This window comes from Hydra vulgaris, chromosome 13 (assembly GCF_038396675.1).
Source record: "Hydra vulgaris chromosome 13, alternate assembly HydraT2T_AEP".
NCBI classification, from domain to species: Eukaryota; Metazoa; Cnidaria; class Hydrozoa; order Anthoathecata; family Hydridae; genus Hydra; species Hydra vulgaris.
This window is the reverse complement of record NC_088932.1, coordinates 43,843,747-43,867,176: the sequence shown is the minus strand read 5'-3', so window position 1 is coordinate 43,867,176 and position 23,430 is coordinate 43,843,747. Positions and strand designations below refer to the sequence as shown.

Below are 23,430 nucleotides of genomic sequence, written 5' to 3'. Positions count from 1 at the left end.
CAGCCCCGCTTGGAACCTGTTCTGACAAAACATATTCCAACTGTACAAATATTGGCATGGCTTTCGTCAGTTGAAGACATATTTATTGACATTGAGCCATTTCCATGTCACAATCAAAGTGTTGAACGTGTGATTAAAATTGTGACTGAATCAGCATCCAAAGTTTATGGTCTTAAAAAATGTGATGGCTATTTTCGCGTTCAACTGGAGCGCCGCAAGTTGATGCCTCACTTTGACACAAAATCTGAATTTAAGAACATTTAAGTATAGTTTCTAATCAACGTTTGCTAATGATATATTGTTTTGACTGTTCAAATAATTTGAGTTTTATTATAAATTCAATCAAGAAATTATGTATCAAATGAGCGTTTTTAAGTTAATTTATTTGAAAACTTTAAAGGTAAAAATACAAAGTACAGCAAAGTAGTAGCGAAAAACGGTTTGCAGCATTGCATTCAGCGTATTTGAGAGCCAATTACTGGAAATTCCCGAAGAAATTTTCTAAATTTCTTTAAGTTATGATCCGGCCTAATGTTCATATCAATTGTTTGTATTTAAATGACAAAAAATTACATTATGTTTTGCTATATATTGTTTGTATTATTTTTTAATGATATTTTGGCTTAAATAGTTTAAGCCCTTATTAAATAAAAAAAACATACAAATTTATTAAATTAAAACAAAAATGTTGCCATTGCAACTTAACGGAATCAGATTAGTTAAATTTAATAAAACGTAGCCTTTAATAGCGTGTCATCATTGAAATTCTATTGCCTCGATTTTAGATATTCTCATGCTATATTGAGCATTGCAAACAATGTATATCAATTGCTTCGCGAAACTTACGCGTAGAGTTATGAGACATGATTGAAAGGATTTTTGACTTAGTCAAGTTATTTTTACCACATCAATGTTGGGCGTGATCAAATTTACCCGATGCGCTCCAGTTGATTTTAGTTATATTTCTCATGTTTATTAGTGCTTGGAGATATATTCTTTTTTGTCTCACCAACCATACTACTTTTACATTTCAACTGATTTTTTTTTTTTTCAATTTTAAAGTCCGTTTTGTATTATACACGTAACTTGGACATAACAAGAGGCTTTCCATAGACGCACGTTCGACGTTTTACCGACGTCCTAAGGAGAACTCACTCCCACTAGGGCGTCCTTGGGAATTCTTATTTAGGTTGTAACTCTTTGATTAGGGTAAAAATTCGTGTTTTATGACTATGCCAAACCCGTTTTCATTAATAGTTTTAACTAGTTAAGTTAGATTTCTTTCTCACTATGGAGAAACAAATTATTCATAAAAAAAGAAGACACTGGATAATCCAATAATACTTATTCGCGTTTATTTAAAATAAGTTGAAAAATATCAAAGTAAATAAATTGTATGATTTATCAGGCACTTTTTATCCTTGTTCAAACTTCCAGCTCCATTTCAAATAGCTCTTTTGAGTTATCAATATTAAATCACATATATCCTTCGTCAAATTTTTTGAATTATCCAGAAACGGTTATTAAAATATAAATATCAAAATTTTGTAACAAAATATATTATTATTTTAATTTTTTGATTAATCAAATTAAAAGCAAAATTGTATATTTTTAAGTATGTTTACGCAACTTTTGTATCATTTATATTATTTAAATCTAATTTTTAAGTACAATTTTTTGATTTGTATTAATAATATAACTTTATATGTTCGTTAGCCAAAAAGTTATTTTACTTAGTTTTGTGAAGGCGATTAATTCTTATTAATATTAGTAATATCAATAATCAATAATAGTAATTAGTATTCAGGTTAGTAACACTTATTAGTGTGAATAATAAGAATTATTCTCTGATGAAAATGAAAAATGCTTTTGGCTATATTTAGATACTAAAAATCTTACTGTGCAATGAAAAACAAGGAATAGTCAGGGAATTCAGTTGTCTGCAAAAATATGTGCAACCTTTTAAACTTAATCGAAAGTTAAAAATATACATAAAATACATTTAAATGGGAGCAATAATATCTGATATACTACGAAAGATATTGTTAAATAGTATGTAAAATACCTTACAACTTTCTAAACGACTGTTAAGTAAATTTACAATTATGTTAGCTATTATTGCTTTCGTCATAGTTTTTTTTTTTTTTTCAATTTCTAAATTTAATTTTCTTTAATTTAGTTAATAAAGGTCATTTCTTTTGATTAAAAAGACTTTACAAACAGTCCAAAAATAAATTTTCACCCAAGTTCTTGCTTATAAAACTAAATCATTTGTTACATGAAGTTGAATATATACGGTAAATATAGTAAAATATTGCCAACTCAAAAGTCTATACGGTAAATATAGTAAAATATTGCCAACTCAAAAATCATTATAGAATAAAATTAAAAAATCAATATACGGTATTTAGGTGTCTCCTTTTATGCATTAATATAATTTGCAAACGGTCACCCTTACCTCTTAATTGCCAACTTTAAGACCTCTTAGATTAGTAATGTCAGTAAAGTTATTGACAAAGATAATATAAATTACCTAAGAAAGTAACTTAATATCAGAGTTATTTAAAAAATATATTTGATGCATATAATAATACAAATATTTCAATAACTTTTTTTCACAATACTTTTTTATTTTGAAGTTTTTCCTCCGCTATATAAAACTGTTCTATTAATGACATAATAATGTCTCCACTTTAACACCAGTATCAATTTTATTACTTTAATCAGAAATGTTAATCTACTAATAATTTGTGTTTGGTTATCCTGTAATTTTTTTCTTTTTATTCAAAACATTGGACTCTAAAAAAATCATTGAATGAATAAAAATATTCTTACTTATAATTACTTTGATTAATCCAAGCCTTATCTTTTTTATTTATGTTAGAAATTATAAGACCAGTTAGTAAGTAAAAACATTGCAATTGTTTAAAGTATTACTGCAAATTTAACTTAGGGTAATTAAAACACAACAACTGAACATAATAAAAATTTTTAAATGTTCCAAACCAAGAATTCTGCCTATTAAAATATGAAAAGCTGTTTAGGTTAGCTATTCTTTTGGTAAAATAGGCCGGGTGAATAAAAAATGAGCAACTGCTTTTAATCAGGTATTGGTCAGTGAATAAAAACTTAAACAAGTTTTCATATGTTTTTATTTAAGTAAAGCTGAGCAAGTACTAAGTAAACTGCTTAACTTTACGTGAATAAAATTGTGAGCAAAACTGCTGAAGTTTTTATTCCCGTAAAGCTAACCAATTACGAAATAAAAGTAATTGCTCTTTTATATTCACCCGGCCTAATTTAATTGCGCTCTTTTCACTGCGATTTTAGAATATTGCTTTTCGGTTTGGTCGGTTGATCGACCAAACCGGAGAGCAAGATTCTAAAACTGGTCTTATGGAGGTAGTGTTGGCTGTTTTTTTGTTTTTTTGGAGAAAATTTTAGATATACCAAATTTTTTTTTTTAATTTACGATTGTGCCCCCCTCCCTCTTCCCACTTAAAAACCCGTATCGTCGGTCCTGCAGATGATGTTCCAATACTCTTCAGACATAAAAACAAAAGAAAAATTGTAGTCCCAACTTCTTTTTATAAATAAGAAATAAATCAAATTGCATCTATATTTTTAAAAATATAAAATATTTCAGAGTTTTTTTTGGACTTTTAATACTTGAAGGTTTTTATATGAAAAAAGACAGTGTTATGGTCATTTATATTAAATTGCCACTCAGCAGAGTTATTACTAAATAGGGAAAAGGTATATTTGAAAAATCAAGATCAAGAGTATTATTTTTTTGAGTGGGCTTGAGTACATATTGGTGCATTCCAAGATTAATATCTAAAGTTAAAAAATGATTATGACATTTTTCATTCGGCAAAAGGTAATTAAGTCAGTCAAATTTCGCTAAGTTGGAATCTCCGACAATAAGAAACTTAGAAACATATTCACAGAGATAGCTAATTATCAATATTATCAAATCAAGATAAATATAATTATCAAATAATGAAGCGGTGATTACTAGGCCCAAAAATTGTATCAGCAAAAATTATGTCAATATCTGTATCAGTTTGAGTTATACCTATGATGGCAGATTTAACGTCATTTTTGCAGAATATTGCAACACCACCGCCAGTATGTATCCGGTCCTTACAATAAATGGAATAATTATTTGGACAGATTATAATATTTGGGAGTTTATAACTGAAAACAGTTTTGCCAACGTAAATTAATGCAGAATTGTTTAGGAAATAATGGATAAGTTATTGACAAAACTTCTTGCATTAAAAATGTAAATTGTAAAATTGTTGAGTGAATTTATAGTTGAGTGATTGGTTGTGTTTGTAAAGTCTTTTGTCTTGTGAGGTGTTACGTTTTAAACTGATAATCTTTTTAATACTTTTGTTGTTTACAATGATAGGGTATGCGTAAAAATCATGCCTGATGCATGATTTTTACGCAACAATTCCGGAATATCTAAAGAAGTTAATGAGCCGTGACCTATATGTTTTTGCTTCTTGCCATACACTAGTTCAAGCTTGGTTCTGCCATTATTAGCACTGCGCAAGTAAAAGTCCTGGAACGAATTAAGTTAAGTAATTATTTATTTTCTCAGTTGGTATATTGTAATAAAATATTCAAGATGAAAGTAAATTGTGCTGTAACAGGATCTACCAATAGTTTTTACAAGCTAGAAATTTTGAAAAGTAACACAAAGAGAAGGTATTATCCAAGTGTGTATGTGAGTTACCATTCCGAATGTATTGTTTCATACTCTATCTGCAGTTTCGGGTTTCTATGCACTTTCTTTCTTCTTTTCTTCTTTTCTATGCTCACTTTTTAAAATACCAAATTTAAAAAGAAATTTGAAAAGGGAACACTGGATTAGTGAGCATAGAAGAGAAGAAAAGAAGAAAGAAAGTGCATCAACTTCTATCAAACCTAATCCAACAATAAATATGGGTTTTGATGAACCTGAAAAAAAAAAAGCTAGAAGAACTTTATTAAAGCAACCAATCACTTCTTTACAGTGTTCTGGTAAAATGCAACGTGTAAAACCTTTGTTCATTAAAAAAAGTATTTTTACAGAGTTTCCAAGTGCAATGCAGTTTCCTAAATTTAATGCAGATATTTTACCACCTCTATCATCATACTATACGCATTCATTGAGTTTACCACTACCAAATAAATGTACTTCATGTGAATACAAATCTTCACTTATCACATCTTACTTGAGCAAAGTAAATGGCATTACTAATCAGTTAAAAAAATTTAAAATATAGCAAAAGTCCAAACAAAAATTACTCGGAGATTAGCTAATAATGACAAGAATATGAACCAGTATAAATACAGGAATATCTTTCTTTTCTAATTTTAACGTTGCTTTTGGTTTGTTAAAACCCATTTTTACTCGTAATTCGTTAATGGAGAGACCAAAAACATTCACATAGCTAAGCGAAACAACTAAAATCTATATCTAATTGTTAACTTTTATCACTCAAACAAGAATTTTTAAAGACGCTTATGAGATTGCGCTTAGGTTTAATAAATGAGGATATTGCTGATTGCTTTAGTATTTCAAAATATGTGTGCTCTAATACTTTTACCAACTTTATTAGAATTTTTGCCAATATTCTCGGACGAGATATTATTGTTTGGCTGCCTAGTGAAGTCATAAAAAAAAAATGAAGTCATCGCCAGAATCTTTTGCGAAAGCAAAGCATCACAAGTGTAATATGATTCTTGATTGTTTTGAAATATTTATTGAACGTTCAAAGTCCCTTTACAACCAAGCAGTTACTTGGTCTGATTATAAGCAATAAAACACTGTCAAAGTATTAATTGGTATGGTACCAAATGGATACATAACCTTTAACTCTAAATGTTTCGGTGGCAGAGAATCAGATAGATTTATTGCAAGTGGCAATGGTTTTTATAATCTGTTAAAAATGGACAATGAAGTGACCTGAGACAGATGATTTCAAATAAGATAAGAAATATTATTTCGTACCTGCAGCTTATCAGTCCTACCAGTTGCAAGGATAAAAAATCAAATGACTGTTAGTAAATGTAAAAAGACTGCTGATGTTGCTAACTTTAGAATCCACATAGAAAGTGTTAGAAACAGAATAAAAAATTTTCGAAGCTTAAAAAATGCATTATCTATTTCAATGTTTTGTCATATGGACAGTATTATTTTATCATGTACTGCTTTATGCAATTTAAAGCCTGCTTTAATAAAAAAAATTCATTTTTAAAAAAATATATTTTTTTTTTCAGCTTAGTGGTACTCTAATATAAGGCAGGTGGGATTTTTTTGTTTAACAGAATACGCATAAATCTATATACTTTTAGTGTGGATTCTAATCAAATGTACACTTTTTAACAGATGTTTTATGCTAATAAAAATATAATTTAATACGCTTGTATAAGATGAGGAATAAATCGAAAGGTCATTTTTGACAAATCGAGAACTGCGATTGATTTATTTACAAATGATTTATTTACAAATTTATTTACAAATATTTACAATTACAAATGATTTTTTTAAAGGTCAACATTTTTAAAAATCTGATTGTCTTATTAAGCTTTGGTTGGGTGGGAAAGTTTATAGACACTTGTATTAGGAATTGTATATTGAAAGTTTTACAATTTACTGTTTTTTACTATCATAAATGGTAAGGATAAACATTTTAGTTTTGAGTATTCTCTTAAACGAAATTTTTTTACTAATTACTTAATTTTTTCCTAGACTCCGTAAATACTCCGTAACGCGGCTCAAACTGATGTATTATAAAATGGTTACTTTTGTTGATTTTGATGACCTTTCCGTTTTGTATGTGATAAATTTCCGTTTTGTATGTGATAAATTTCCTTTGTATTGCCTAATCACAGTTAAATCAGGATTAATAAACACTTTATTAATCTCGGTTGAAATTTTTTAACTTTTTGCAGCTTTTAGGATAGATATTCTATCGCTTCGGTTGTTAAGAACAATAATAAAGGATGATTACTTGTTGAATTTCAGTTTTGATTACATTATTATTTGTTTAATTATGATCATTGCATAAATGGAGTTCATCATGCCGAAAATAGATTTTTTATCTTCTTTTCTGGCGCTTGATAAATCTGTTTCTTTCGTTATAAAACACTAAAACGTTACTTTCCCATTTTTCTATCTATTTTGCCCCGGCAACAAAAGCGTTTATAAATTGAAATTGTTCGTTTGACCTTTTAGATTTCTTATTTCTACTAACGACACTAGCCCACAATATTGAGGTGGAAAGTAAAACTTTAACTTTCTCTAGAACATTTAGTCTTTCAATTAGAAGCAAATTGCAACTTTTCAACTTATCGATTGTTTTGATCAGTGATTTTATAAATTTATTTTGATAAGCTTCATATGCAATAAACTCGGTCGATTAAACATTTACCATGTTCTTTATCAATATTTGAAACAAATTTTATTTTTACTAAAACTTTTAATAAACTTCTTATTTGTAGTGAAAACGTCCGTTCTCAACGCGTTTAAGTATGATCAATAAAAAGGAAAGAAAAAAAAATTGATGATTACTTAGGGATCAATTCTGTTTTATTATCAAGCAAGGTAAAAAATAATTAATTAGGGATCAAATTTGATTTATTAATAAGCAGAGTTAAAAGTAAAATATAATTAGGTAAAAAATTTTTACAATTTATTGTTTAAAAAGTACTTTAAGTCATTTTTACTATTTTTGGTTTTAAAATTTTTCTGTTATTCACCATGTTTTTGTCCTGAAAATCAACTTATTTTATTTGAGTCAAATAAATATTTAGATTTGAGACTTAATTATAAAAAACTGCTTCGATCACTAGTGCAGAGCCTTATCATCCGGACATTTGTCGAGAACAAAAAATTTAAAGGATAGCATTTTGATTGTTACAGTGATTAAACATTTATACTTAAATAATTAAAATGTATACTTGTTGATACTTTTTAGCTATAATTAATATGAAACTTAAATTCTGTATTACATTTATCACTAAAGGCTTTCTCTAGCTTTTTAAGGTACAAGTGATAAGCTGTTTGGGCATAAAAGCAATTACTTTTTAAAAATAGTTAAGCTGCTATCCGAAAATAAGTGAGTAGGAAAAAGAACTTTCCTGAGTAAGAAGAAGCTCTAATGCATCTGAATAGGCTTTTGTCGTCACTGCCGCACTTATCTACACTCACAATAAGGTAGCCTAGATCAAAATCAAAAACAAAAGAAAAAAGCAGCTTCTCAAATAAAAAGAGAAAAAACTTTGATACTGTATTAGAAGAACTATTTCCAGGGTCAAGTAAAAATTGCAGATGTAAATAAAAAAACACACATTTTGCTTTCTATGTGCATTTGTTGTCACTTAGCTATTTAAACTGCTGAGCATCTATGTGAATATATTTTTAAGTATTGTTAAGGCAGTCTCCTGGAACATTTGAAATTCCACCGCACCAAGTGCAATTCGGTATTTCAGAATGTCATTTCATCAACTCTCGAAGAAAAAGTTTCTAAAAAAATTAAATCAAAGCCATTTTCCATCCTCAATGATGAACCAACAAATGTGAGTTCAACCCAGTATCTTGCAAATTGTGTAAGTTTTTTTTAAAAAGAGAGATACAGATTGTTGATTACTTTTCGGCCTAAATCAAGTGATTTCAACAACTAACAAAGATTTTTTAATACCTTGAACTATTAACTCCACTCCCTCGGATTATCTTTAAAAAACTGCATTGAATACAGTTCAGATGGTGTTTCAAATGTTGTTGATATGCATAACTTAGCCTGGTTTTGTGTGCTACTACATCTCCAAACTGTATTATAATAAGGTGATGGGGGGCATTTATCAACTTTTAAATCATGTGGTCCGAAATGCCTACATTTCAATTCCATCTCTTTTAAATGCAATTCCATTCTTCTGAGAAATGTTCAACTTTTTTTCTTTTTTTTTATTTGTAACGAATACAAAAAACTTTTTTGAACTCATGTACCCAAAAATTGAACGCGTGAGTACCTCATTTCTTTTTGTTAGAAGATTTTTGCTACTAGTTTTGTTGATATGAGGAAAGTACTTTCATAAATTGTTTGTTTTGTATTTTTATTAAGAACTAAAACCATTCTTTATTTGTGCTCAAAAAAATGCAAACTCTGAGTTCCGCTACAACATCTCTACAATAAGCAAAGTGTTTACAAACAGCATAGAAAAACTTTGAAAGACAACCTCTAAATGCAAAACTGAATGCTGATGAATCAGTAATAAATATGTATGAATTCTCAGTCATGATTTTCTTTAAATGGCAATAATTAACCTTGAAAGAAAACTTTCAAAGAACAGATTAGTTTTTTACGGCTTGCTAAGTCTATATTCAATGAAAGTTCTCAATTTGATAAGGTCCCGTTTTCAAATCTAGCTTTCCTTTACGTAAACCAAATCAGAAAAGTTTGCATCACTAAATAGACTGAATCTAAAATCCTTAAAGAAAACAAGTTCTTAAAAGTACTGCTAAAATCTGGATAGCTTTGAAGGACTCTGTAAACATTTTTAGACGTGCCATTTTCCGCTACATTTTTGACTACTGTCTCACCAGTCTATGTGTTTTTGTTTCTAACTGTTCTGTTGAGAGAGACATAAGACGGAGAAAAAATGTAGAAAAATAATATTAATAATAAAGTAAAAATGTTTTACTTTATTATTAATATTATTATTATTTTTTGTTCTGGTGCACTTTTTCTTTTATTTTAACTTTTTGCCAAAAAAAACTTAGCAACCCTGGTTTGAAGAAAGTAAATTGAGTTTAATGTTTTAAAGCCATATTTAAAACTTTCTTAATTTCTTATTGAGTTTTACCGTAGAAATTAATTTGTTTAAATTTTCAAGCCTACAGAATATATGTATCCTAAAGAACAAAGCCTGAAGAATATGCAAAATTTAAAAAAATGCATTATTTCCACAACTGCTCGTTTTGTATATTAATATTTTAAAAATTTCATTCAAAATTTTTTTAATATTGTTTTTTGTCAGTACTTATGTGTTAAACGTAATTTAATTTACGTAATATAAAATAATTATTTATTAAACATAGTTTTGAATGATTTAATTTCCTTGTTTTACAAAGGCCAGAAAAGTCCAAATAAAAATGATATGGTCTTCTGAAATTTTGTTTTAAAATACAGTGCTTTAATGTATAACCAAAACATGTTATTGTCAAGGCTAAGTTTTAAGGGAAAAAAGGAATTTTAAGCTAAAGTTTCAGGATTTACTTTTTTTTTAATATGACTTACTTATGCAATTTCATCCAAATCTGCGGTGGTCACTTTTGAAACTCTTATTTTTAATTGATTTGGCATAAAGTAAGATTCTTTTTTTTGAACTTATGAAATTTTTTTTGCTTTATTTGCTTATTTTGTGAAAGGCATATATTTATATTTGTTAAATGCTTGTTTTTATGCTACTCTTTACAATAATTTTTTCTGGCATAAAATTCAATTATATTACAACGTATAAAGTTTCATCTTTGAGTGAATTTCTTTAATATAAGTAAACGTGTTTTGACTTTGGTTACTATTTTAATAAGTTGTAAAGAAACAAAGACGTAAATTTTATTATTTAAAAAAAAATGTAAGGTAACTGATTTTATGTTATCAGAAGTGTGTACCACACCTTGAAGATAAGTTTTGGTAACATTCAATATATAGTGTTTGGTGGCAAATGCCTGCATTTTGAATGATAATAAAAAACCTTAAATGTTAGTAATAAAAATCAAAATTAGTAAAATGCGTTTATTTTTTACTTTTTCCAGAGACTTGTGATTTAAAAACTATGCTTTCTTCTAGCATTCAGAAGTAAGTAAAACTTTTTAATTTTTTTTTTATATCAATATATCGTTTATATTTTGATATCTCTTATTTTTCTATTTCATGTGTTATTAATTTACTATATTAATTAACCTTGTTTTTGTTATTGTTGTTGTTGTTGTTGTTGCTGTTGTTGTTGTTGTTGTTGATGTTTGACTTTTTATTGATCTTCAAAAAGAATTTTAATGTTAAGTAAAATTATACTGAATAAAAAGAGAGACGCAGAAATTCACAAAAGTTACCAAACTTCTTGTTTGGTGACTTTTTTCTCCGGCCGTTGTGCTAAAAGTTGTTTTATGGGACATCGTTTCTAAAGCATGAATCTTTTTTATTCATCTAGAAAATAAAAAGTATTGATTTTTTTTTAAATATTTATTCATCTCCCCAAAGCCGAGAAGACTACAGTCAAATAGACTACTTTATTGTGGTTACAACCGTCTTTCAACTCCTTAACTCCGAAACACGAAACTTGACGAACAAGGAAGCTGTGCGGACAAATAAACTGATTTATTTAAATGTTAATTAAACTCATTTCGCAACTGTACTAATAAAAAACTACTTTAAAAAAATAGATGCATTTACTATTTAAAGAATATTCACACTAACAAACTCACACACAAACACACCAACACAACAAGTCAAAAAAATCAACATTTAATTGTTATGTTTTAGGAACTACTTGTGCACCATTAAATCACTCTTTCCTTACCCATAAGGGACATATTTAGAATAAAAAGGACCTCAAAATGACTTAAAACAGGATTTTTTTGAAAGTCTCAAGGGCAAACGTAACATAAATTTTTTTATTTCTTTATTTTTTATCGAGAAATTTAATAAGTATCTGATTTTTAATGAAAATGGTATGGTTCTTTTTTCTCCTTCAAAACAAGTATAACTTGGATTTTAAATCTTTTAAAATTTTAGAATTTAAAATTTTTAGGACTGATATTTTAAAATTAATTAAATACTAAAACATTATATCAATAGAAAATGTTATATCATTAGAAAACCCTTTTACAGTATTTTAATGGTGAAAAATTATGAAACTCTAACAACTTTATAAAAAGTTATGACGCTTTTAGAGGCAAGTTTTTGAATATGATTTTCTTGATAAAACTGTGTTCAAAAAATTTTTTACACATAAATTGTAATAACTTTGTCAATTTTTATTTAAATAAATATAACTTTGTATTAAATTATTTATGTAAAAATGCGTTATAAATTCATATTGTTTTTTGTTAATTTTTATGATAAATTGCACATTGAGGGATCTAGAGGGGTGCCAATCCACCAACTATACGACATTAAAACACATTTTTTTTTCATAATGCAGTGCTTTTTTATAACATGAGTAATATCTTTATAATAAATATTTTAATTTTTTTCAAATTAACTATTTCAGATCATTTCCGAATGTTAGAGGTCTACCTTGAATTCTGATATTGCGTTTTAGATTAAGTTTAAAACACCCTAGCAAACTTTTGTTCTCTCAAATATTTCTATCTTTACTAAATTGATTAAGTCTATTATAAAATTAAAAAAAGATAGTTTTATACCAAATAGTAACCAGTGGTGTCTAAATTGACTTAAGAAATGCTTAAGCCGTCCCCAGCCTTAACCTGAAAATTAAAGATAAACAAAACATGTCAATTGCTCTTTTAAAAAGTGATAAATTAGTATAAAAAACTATTTTACCACATTAAAAGGTGTACCTATGTATCTATTTGGGCATGTAAGGGGACGGAATACCTACTCACTGCTTGATTTTAAAGGTTTTAGGTTGAGTTTCAAAAGACATAAGATCTTTTGAAACTCAACATTACACAGAATCTTTAGATTCTAATAATGTGTAAATGTACTTGCTGGAATGTTTTGAAAATTAAAAAATATATAAATATTCAACTACATTGTACTTGCTTGATGCCTTGCACTTATGATCTAATTGTTGATTGCAGCAAATGCTCAATTTCTATTGTGTTTAATATAAAAAAAACTAATGACTGCAAGAGTGTAATTGCAAAATATGCATGCTGTTTTAACATTTTTAGAAGAAAATTAAAGAGTTTTCTGTATTTTTAAAATATGTTCTTAACTATCATCTCGTGGTATTAAATAGAAGACTTAAAATTATTTTCTTTTTTGTTATTTACATTACCATAAGTTAATTATTAAAAGGAAAACTATGAATTAATTTTCTTTGTTTATAACACTGGTTACGGAGAATATAGATTATTTTTATACAATAATTACAATTCCTTTATAATGTTAAATGATGTAAAAAGCTAGTTTTATCAAGATGAACTATCGTTGGTTTCTTTGTCAATTTTGAATTTAATTTTTGTAAAAGTCCTTTTTTAATTTGAAAACGTTAGGTAAATCCATTAAGAAAATTAAGTAAATTTTCAGCTTTCACCTCTTAAGCGCCATAATCACCACCCGTCGAAATATTACAGGTAACTTTGCATTTAAAGCAAGTTATGGAAAAACCGCTAAACTAATTTTAATAGTAAAATTTGCAGCCAGTGGCAATTTTTCCTAGTAAGTTATGTTTTACTTAAGAAATATTGCCACGGCGGCAAAAGTTTTGTGCAGCAAAACTTCCTGTGACAACGGTTTAAGATTTTAATCATTTAAATTTTGTTAAAACTTTTCTTAAATAGTTAATGTTGTTGTAGAAAATTAAGGAACATTTTATAACAATTGTGTGATTTTAGCTTAATATATTTTTTTTATTAGTAATTATTTTTGTTATGTTTAAATGGTTTTTTAATGTACGTTTTGTGGATTAGTTGTATAAAATGACGGACTTAGCTCAAAAAAGTGTGACAAGCGCATGATATGCTAAAAAAAGGTTTGTGTATTAGAAGATATGATATTATTTCAACCATTATCAAAAAAACATGTGAGCTTGAAAGTGATACATCTAAACTATTTTTCAACATGAATAATATTGGATTTCTTCAACCAGCATGACATGCTATTAATTTAACTATTATTCACCATTATCGTCAGTTACTTTATACGTCGGCGGATCAGTGAACTGAATCTTTACACAGTAAAAACTTCCTCAGTCCATCTCGGTGTGCATCCTTTTTCAAACGTTACCTTCTTTTTAGTTATCGTAACTCTATCACCAAATGAAAAATTTGGTTTTACGGGTTCTGATCGTGCATTTCCATAAAGATTTAACCAAACAATATTTTTATTCTTTTTTATTGCTAGCTTCAACTAATGTTATTTTAATTGATGAATGTCTTGTGTTGTTATATTTATTTTCCATTTCATTTAAAACGTCAACATATTTCCTAGTAGAATTAGCTGAAAAGAACCTAAATATTTTCTCTTTCATTGTTCTGTTCCAACGTTCAGCTACACAACTTTTTTCTTCATATACAGTTTAATAAAACTCAACACCCAGCTCTTTAACAGGCTTATTATAAAATTCTAATCCTTTTTCCACCCACATTTTTTGACACCTTCTTTCTTTAAATACTTTATTAAAAGCATAAGCAACATCAACTCCAGTTTTACTCTTCAATGAAACAATCCATCCGTACTTTGAAGAAACATCTATCACAATTAATAAGTATTTTATAACGTCATTGAATTTGGACAATAATTGCATGTCAACTAAATCAGCAGCCCATATTTCATCGATTCCATTTACGATAACTTTTCTTTTTCTGAAATGATTTACAACTGAACAATAAATTTTGTTTGCAAGTTTGTCAGTCCATTTTAATTCTTTATCCTTGTCTTTTCACTGATCGTTGGCAGTTTATTTGTACACCCAACCCAAACTTTGTTTTAGTTGATATAATTGATTTTATAATACCTCGTTTAGTTCCTTCACGTATTGTTGGGTTTTTTATAGAATCCATTTCTTCGAGCATAATTTTATCAACTTGATTTTTTCTTGCAGTTTCTTGAAAATCTTTATACACAAAACCATGATGGTAAGATGCATTATCAACTCTATCTACAGGTTTACTCCATTCTATATATACGTCAGTAGAGTTAATCTTTCATCTAAGTTAGTATCAGGATCTGTAAAGTTCATATCAAGTAAATGCATTTCACCTGGGAACTTTGACAATGGAAGTTTTATTTTATTTGTTGCTGATTTAATTGAACTTACTAAATCACCTCCTGTTTTTGCAGCAACAAGTTTAGTTTTTGTTGTTTCACAAATAGCACAAGTTCCACGTAGCATATTTTTATTGTTTTTACTTACGACGCTTTGAGGGTTAAGTGTAATTGTATATATATATATATATATATATATATATATATATATATATATATATATATATATATATATATATATATATATATATATATATATATATATATATATATATATATATATATATATATATATATATATAAAGAAAAATGAAACTCTTAAACACATAAAATGGATATTATGGATTTATCATGGAATGTAAATAAAAGTAATTGTAATAATAATAAACTATTACTTAAAAGTATAAGAGGAATTATTGATGAAAAGTTGGGTTGCGGGGAAACTACTTTATTACTAAATTTACTCTTAAGACCTGGTTGGTTAGATTATAAAAATTTACAAGTTTTTAGAAAATCGACTTTTCAACCAGAATTCAAAACATTAAAACGATCTCTTAAAAAAAAATTACCAAAAGAAGTTATTCTTAAACTATTTAAGTTACAAGATAAAATAGAAAAATTGAAAGCTAACCCAAGCATATAATTGAAGATATTTCAAAAAATTTAAATGAGAAAACAGATATGGAGTGCAAGTTTTTTGAAACAGCAGAAGATGTACCAGATCTTGAAAATCTTGATATTAAGAAAAATAATTTGATGTTATTTGATGATTTACAATTAACAAATCAAAATAAGTGTGAAAAATATTATATAACAGGAAGGCATATTAATGTAGATTGTTTCTATCGTGCACAAAATTATTGTTATCAAGGAAAACTATTAGAGAAAATGCAAATTATATATGTTTATTTCCGCAAGATTCAAAGAACTTAAATCACATTTATTATGATCATGTTTCAAGTGAAATGTCAAAAGATGAGTTTAAAAATTTTTGTAAGAAAGCTTGGTCAGAACCTCATGGATTTGTTATAATAGATCTATCTTCTAAAGGAAGTTTAGAATCTAAAATAATAATAACTTGTGAACTTTGAAATATTATCTTGTATATGAAAAAAACAAAAATGCTTTGTATAGTAATAAGTGGAAATAGCAATAACATAAAAACTATGCTCCTATTATTGAACTTAGTAAAGATATAGAATATGAAATGGCTCTAGTTAGATTAGACACATATCAAAGTTTTCCTAATATTGATTCTTCAAACAACAACTTTAGATATAGCACAGATAATGGAGCAACTTGGTATGACCTAAACATTCCAGAAAGATGTTATGAGACTACTGATATAAAAGGGTATTTTCAATTTGCTACGTCTCAAAACGGTAGTAATATCGCAGGAGCTGCAAATATTTTAATTGAAGTAAATAATAGTACATTAAAATTAGTTTTAAGTATTGCATCTGGTTTTAAAATTAGTTTTACAACTCCAAACTCAATCAGAACTGTTTTAGCTTTTAATAGTCAAACATATTCATCAGGTTCCTATCAATCAGCTAATATTGTAAACATATTGAGAGTTAAAAGTATACGAGTAACAAATGGTATTGTAGGATCACCATATGTAAATGGAGGAACACAAAACATAGTAAATTCATTTTTCCCAAGTGTAGGTTCTGGAATTAAAATTATCCAAGTGCCGTTAAACTGAATTTATTTACCAATAACACTAAAAACAATTTCAAAAATGAATACTAAATTGCTTCATCAAAATGGAAATCTTTTGAATTTACTGTAAAAAAACTGTCTATTAGATTTCATATAAGAGAAAAAAAAATTTTATTATACAAAATGAGTAAATATACTAATATTAAAACAAATGTTTTGCAGGGGCAATTAGAAAAACTTAAAAAAGCAAATGAAGATGGTTATGGACCTAGTATTAAATTCACATTCAGATCTTAATGGTGAACATGTATTCGCTGAAACAAATACACACTTGAATAAAGTTAAAAGAGTATATGAAAAAGGTACGGGTGTAATAATTAGTTTAACTAAAACACAATTAGTTCACACTTCTCAAATAGAGGAAGGATTTATTGGTGCACTTTATCCTTTACTTGGTACAGCTGAAAAATTTTTGTTATCAAGCGTTGCTCCAGCACTTGCAACAGGACTATTATCAGGAGAAGGTTCAGCAGCTGGATCAGCTATGGTTGATAAAATTGTTGAAAGGGGTGTTGTGTACTTAAAAAAATGGACAAGAAGTTAAAATGACAGCTGCATCATCTTGTTTATATTTAAGACCATGGAGTAAAGGAGGTTCTGTAGGTGATGAATTGTACTTATGTAGTGGAAACAGATATACATCAACAGTATATCTGTTTCCACTACATAAGTACATTTATTATTGGAACCATATTCACCATTTGCTAATATTCCATTTTTAAGTATGGTTTTTTATAAATCTTTTTTTACATATATAAAATGACAAGAAATAATCCACCAATACATAAATTTATAAACAAATATAAAAGAGTTGAGATTCCTCAAGTGCTTTTTAATCCACTCAAATATTTAGAACACCTTTCATTATTAATAAATGGGAATAAATATGAGATATTTGCACAACATGACATTACAATAAAATATCCATCACATTAAAATATTCTTTTAAAGTTTGGTGTAACAATTAATGAAGGTGTTGCGCTAGTTTCACTAAAACAAGAACTTAAATTAAAAACGTTAAGTTTACCAAATTCTGAAACATCAGAGGCTGTTGATGATATTGTAGTAAATTTTGTTAATAGTTCTGATTCAGATGTATTAATTAAAAAAGGAGATAGTTCAGGTTTTGTAAACTTATTGTAATAGTTATTTAAAATTATTTTATTTTTTCCTTTTCTACAAAATGGAATAAAAATTATACCCAATTCTTCCCAATGCGCCTGTTGAAAATCAGGTGATTAATGGACATACATATTGTCTAAATAAAATTAATGAGATTCAAAAAGAAATAGAGCGTGAGACAAAAAAGAGAATTATGTTAAGTAAAAAGTATGATTGAGCTGTAAAAATAAATTCAGCAACTGATAATGCATTACTAGCAAGCACTATGATACTTGCAACTATTGGAACTTGTTATTTAACAAAAATAATTGCAGCACCAGTAGTTATTGCATGTGAGGGTGCTGCATTGGAAGCAGGCGTTTTATCAGTAATAGGTGGACAAGTTATTAAAAAATTAAATTTAAAAGCAGAAAAGTATTAAAAGATTAAAGTACTTGCTGATTCAAAACTGAATACAATAAGTGATTATATTTCTAATGCTTTAGTAGATGAAAATATAAATGAAAATTAATTTAAATTAATACTTAGTGAACTTAAAAAATTTAAAGTTATGCTTTAACAAATTAGAACAAAAACTGATATTGAAATTGATGAACAAACTAATAAATCATTAATTAAACAAGGAAGAGATGAGGCAATTAAAATACTCCAAAGTAGATTTAGTAAAAATGTAAACGTAAAAACACAAAACAATTTATCAAAATAAAAACATAAAGCATAAAACACATTATAACAATTTACGTTGTGTTTTTTTATCTTTTTTACAAAAAAAGCAAAATGTCATTTTTTAAAAATTGAAGATCCTGAAAAAAGAAATTAAGTTGTTAAAAAATTCTTAGATAGTAAAAAAAGAATACAGCAGAACAACTTATATGTAAAGATGGGTAAACTATTTTATAGTTAGACCTGACAAAATTGTTCAAGCCATTAATTGATAGTGAAGATGGAATAAAAAAAACATACCTAAATTGCATAATCAAGGTAATTATTTTTCACTCACTCTTTCAAACGCTTATCTTGATATAATGGCTGATCATGCATATAAAGAACTAACTCCTTCATATGAAGAAACTAAGGACTTGATTCTAGTAAAATTTGCAACAGATTATCTAAGAATGTATATTAATAGTAAAAAGTGTACAGATAGTACAATTGGAATATATTCTAATGATGACAAGTTATAGATTGGAAAAAAATCAATAGTTATTAATGATGATGATATAACTATTGCTAGTAAAACATATTATGATACTCCTGGTCTTTGGGAGTTGATAACAAAGTTTATTCTTAATAAAGAAATATATACATAAAATGGGTTTAAAGATTATGAAAATATGTTATTACAAACGGATGCATTCCCTTATGATTCATAACCATACAAACCAAAGTCATCAAGCGTGAATCAAAAGAAACAGGATTATCAACCATAATTAGCAATCCTAATGCACTAATTGAAATGTTTGAATTACGTATAGCTGCATCAAAAGCAGGTAACACTGGAGCAAGAAATGAAGCTGCTGCAATTTGTGATGATTTATTACGTCAAGGTGTTATAAAAAATGAACAGTGTAAAGCGATACAAAATAATTTATAATTATATCTCAATACATAGCACATAAAAAAATACTAAATGTTAATAATATGAGATATGTAAGGAAACGTGTTATAAGAGGAAGTGGTATATTCGACAGTATGACAAATTAAATTAAATTAGCAAAAGCGTCAAAATTAACAAGAATATCATTAGCAATGTTGAATCAGCTAATTGCTAGCAGTTTAAGTAAAACTGCAATAACTTCTGCTAAATTAGCAGGAGAAGAACTTTTAAAATTAGCCATAGAATCTGCTAGAAATACTGTAGTTGAAAAAGGAAACTAGTACTTGATAAAGCATCTTCAAAAGTAGTTTCACAACCAATATTCCTGATAAAAAAATTGAAGAAATAGTTTCAAATTTGATAAATAATAGATCTAAAGATCTAATGAAAGGTCTTATAAATTATGGAGATGAGGTAACAACAAATATAAATAAAATAATTATGGGGTCTGCAATAAGATCGATAAAATTAATAAAACCAGTAAAAAAAGTATCAAATGAAAATGCTATAAGAATAGAAGATTTAATTAAAAAAGGACGAGGTCTTCGATTTTATTAACTATTAGTTTTTTAAAATTGTCAATTAAAATTTTTTTTTTTATATTGCATATAAAAAAATAAATCGGCAACTTCTAAAGTATTAAAATTTACAGAACTGTGGATCAAGCCATTGAAAGATTTAAATTCCATGAGTATGAGCCAGCGCCTCGTACAAATCTAAATAGTCCTGGAGAAATAAGAACCAACTTTGAGCAACAATATTTGTTCACACTTCCATCTGAAGTTTTTCTCTTGTTCGAAGCAAGACTTCTTAAAGCTGATGGAACATTTTATGCTAATGCTGATGCAGTGTCACTCACAAATGTTGGTTTTATGCATTTATTTAGCCCAATATCATATCAATTATAAAACCAAGAAGAATCTGTTTATTATCCTAGTCAAACAACGACAACAAAGACAAGATTTACCAAGAATGCAACCATGCATACCAACTCTGCTAATATTGAAGTTATAAAAATAGTCTAAATAATCGCTAACCAATTATATAACAAGAATTAAAAGTAAAATACTGACAATGCCGATTGATTACAAGAGGTACATGGAAATCTTTAAAAGCAAAACAAAAACTTTACATTAAGTATTTAAAAAGAAGAAACGAAAAAAATCTAAATACTTAGAAACAAAATTCTATTTAGAAAAATAAAAAAAATTCGAAAAAGAATTATTACTTGACCGAGTAAAAAAATGAAACTAGTGACATTAAAAAAACATGGAACACTATAAAAGAAATTAGTTTGAGCAAAGAAGCTAAATCAAATAGTTAACATGCTCAAATCGCCATAGACAATTTAGAGTTTAGTGACGAAAATACAGTTGCTGAAAAGTTCAACAAATGTTTTGTCATTTGCTCTAATCTTGCCTAAAAAACTAAGTTTTCTAATAACTCATTTGAATAATACCTAAATGATGCCCAGAGTAAACTATAATACAAAGAACTGAAATGCAAAGAATTTAATATTGATCTAAATTCCTTAAATTTAAATAAAACACCAGGTATAGATGATATTTGTAGTATGGTCGTGGCAAATGTACTTACAACGATAAATAATCCTATATTTGAAATTTTTAAGTCTTAAACAGGATTTGAACCAGACTAGTTAAAAGTAGCTAAAGTAGTATCAATATTTATAACAGACAAATCATACTTAATAAATAACTATAGATCTATCTCGTTACTCCCTACCTTTTCTAAGCTTCTCGAAAGAGAAAATCTATAACAGATTGTATGAATATTTAACTCAAAATAAAATCCTAAATAAGATGCAACTTGGTTTCCAAAAACAAAATTCAACTGAACACGCAATCCTAGATCTACTTAACAAAATAAGTGATTCTTTTGATAAAAAGCAGTTTGTTCTACGCATCTTTATAGACCTGTCAAAATCGTTTGATGCTTTAATTTTTAAATTCATCTTAGTTTAAAAGATGGAATGTTCTGGGATAAAAAACATAACCCTTGACTGGTTTAAATCTGTCTATAAAACTGGCAGCAATGTGTTATTTCAAATAATTATAAACACTCAAAACCACTATGAGTTGGAGCAGTGTTCCCCAAGGCACTGTTCTCGGACCCCTTTTGCTTCTTCTATTATTTAACGACTTTACAAAAGCCTAAAAAAAACTTGATGTAGTTATGTTTGCCGATAACACAATCTTATTTTATTCCTCGAAGACAATCAAAGACCAACATGAATAAATAAAGAAAGAGCTTAAAAGATCAAATATTTGGTTGAAATTAAATAAGTTATCACTAAATAAAGAAAAAACAAAATACAATTGTTTCATTCCAAAAAACAAAAAAAATTATTTACCAACAATCCTTCCCTCACTAAAAATAGATAAGTTAAACATTCAAATAACAGAAACAACTTGGGATACTTATTAACGAAAATATAACTTGGATAGCGCATTAAACCTATGTTGTCGCAACATATTCTTAAATCGCTTGATTTTTCTTACATCAAAAGTTCTCTTCAGGTACTCTAGTATTTTTTGGGCAAGTACACACAAATCCTAATTAATTAATACTTATATAATTCAAAAACATACATCAAGATTAGTTTATAATAAAGATAAAATCACCCATGCTGAACCCTTACTAAAAACCTTAAATGCACAAAATGTTTACTAAATCAAAACCTTTTTTTTTAAATAACTTATTTCAAAATAACTCTAATATTTATAACAACAGCAACAAACAACATTAAATTGCCAAAAATAACAAAAAGTTTTATATTTCCTACTTGGATCCGTACCTATATTAAAAAAAATTATACAAAAAAATAGAACTTAAAGTATTAAATAATCCTGCCACCTTGAAAAATAAACAAAACACCTCATAATTAATATAAACAACTAAATCGACATGTATCAAACTTATAAACAAAATTTATACTAAAATATTTGTTTATCACTGACTGTATGTTGTTAACCATTTTTGATTATATATAAAAACGAAAAAGACTTTATTTTATCATTTAAAAAGGTACTCGATAATAAGCCTTTATAAACTTCTACAAGTTTTCCTGTACAACTACATGTATTTATCTAAAGTAACAAAAAACTTGGGCCTTACTTTTATTTGTTATTTTTATTGTTTTATTTTTAAAATCGCTACTAGTTTTTATTTCAAGAAACATTTTTAATTTACCTTATACTTAGTTATACTTTTTAACCCTACTATGTCGTCGCTAATTGACTTGCACTTGTTACGTTGGGGTCCATACGGAACCAAAACAAATAATTATGTTGTTAATAAAATAATTCCATTTTCAAAAAGATTACCATTTTGTTTTATCATAAAAAATACATTACTTTTTTATAAACAAAAAAAAATCTGATATATATATATAAAAAAAATCAAATATTTATATATACATATATATATATATATATATATATATATATATATATATATATATATATATATATATATATATATATATATTATATATATATATATATATGTATATATATTTTAATATATGTATATATATATATATATATATATATATATATATATATATATATATATATATATATATATATAAATATATATACATACACTTATAAATATATATATATATATATATATATATATATATATATATATTATATATATATATAGATATGTACATATATATATATATATATATATATATATATAAAAGTATATATATATATATATATATATATATATATAGTTATATAAATATATATATATATATATATATGTATATATATATTATATATATATATATATATATATATATATATATATATATATATATATATATATATATATATATATATATGTATATATATATATATAAATATATATATATATATATTTATATATATATATAGTTATATATATATATATATATATATTATATATATATATATATATATACATATATATATAAATATACATATATATATATATATATATATATATATATATATATTGATA

At 26.6% G+C, this 23,430-nt stretch overlaps 1 protein-coding gene across 1 annotated transcript in view; it reads left to right on the top strand.

The window, feature by feature from the left end:
* The window catches only part of LOC136089417 (uncharacterized), a 103,429-nt gene that overhangs the window by 48,744 nt on the left and 31,255 nt on the right, over positions 1-23,430 (top strand). The window contains exon 4 of the mRNA XM_065815399.1: positions 10,814-10,856. Coding sequence (XP_065671471.1) covers positions 10,814-10,856 — 43 coding nt within the window. The remainder of the gene's footprint in view (positions 1-10,813; positions 10,857-23,430) is intronic.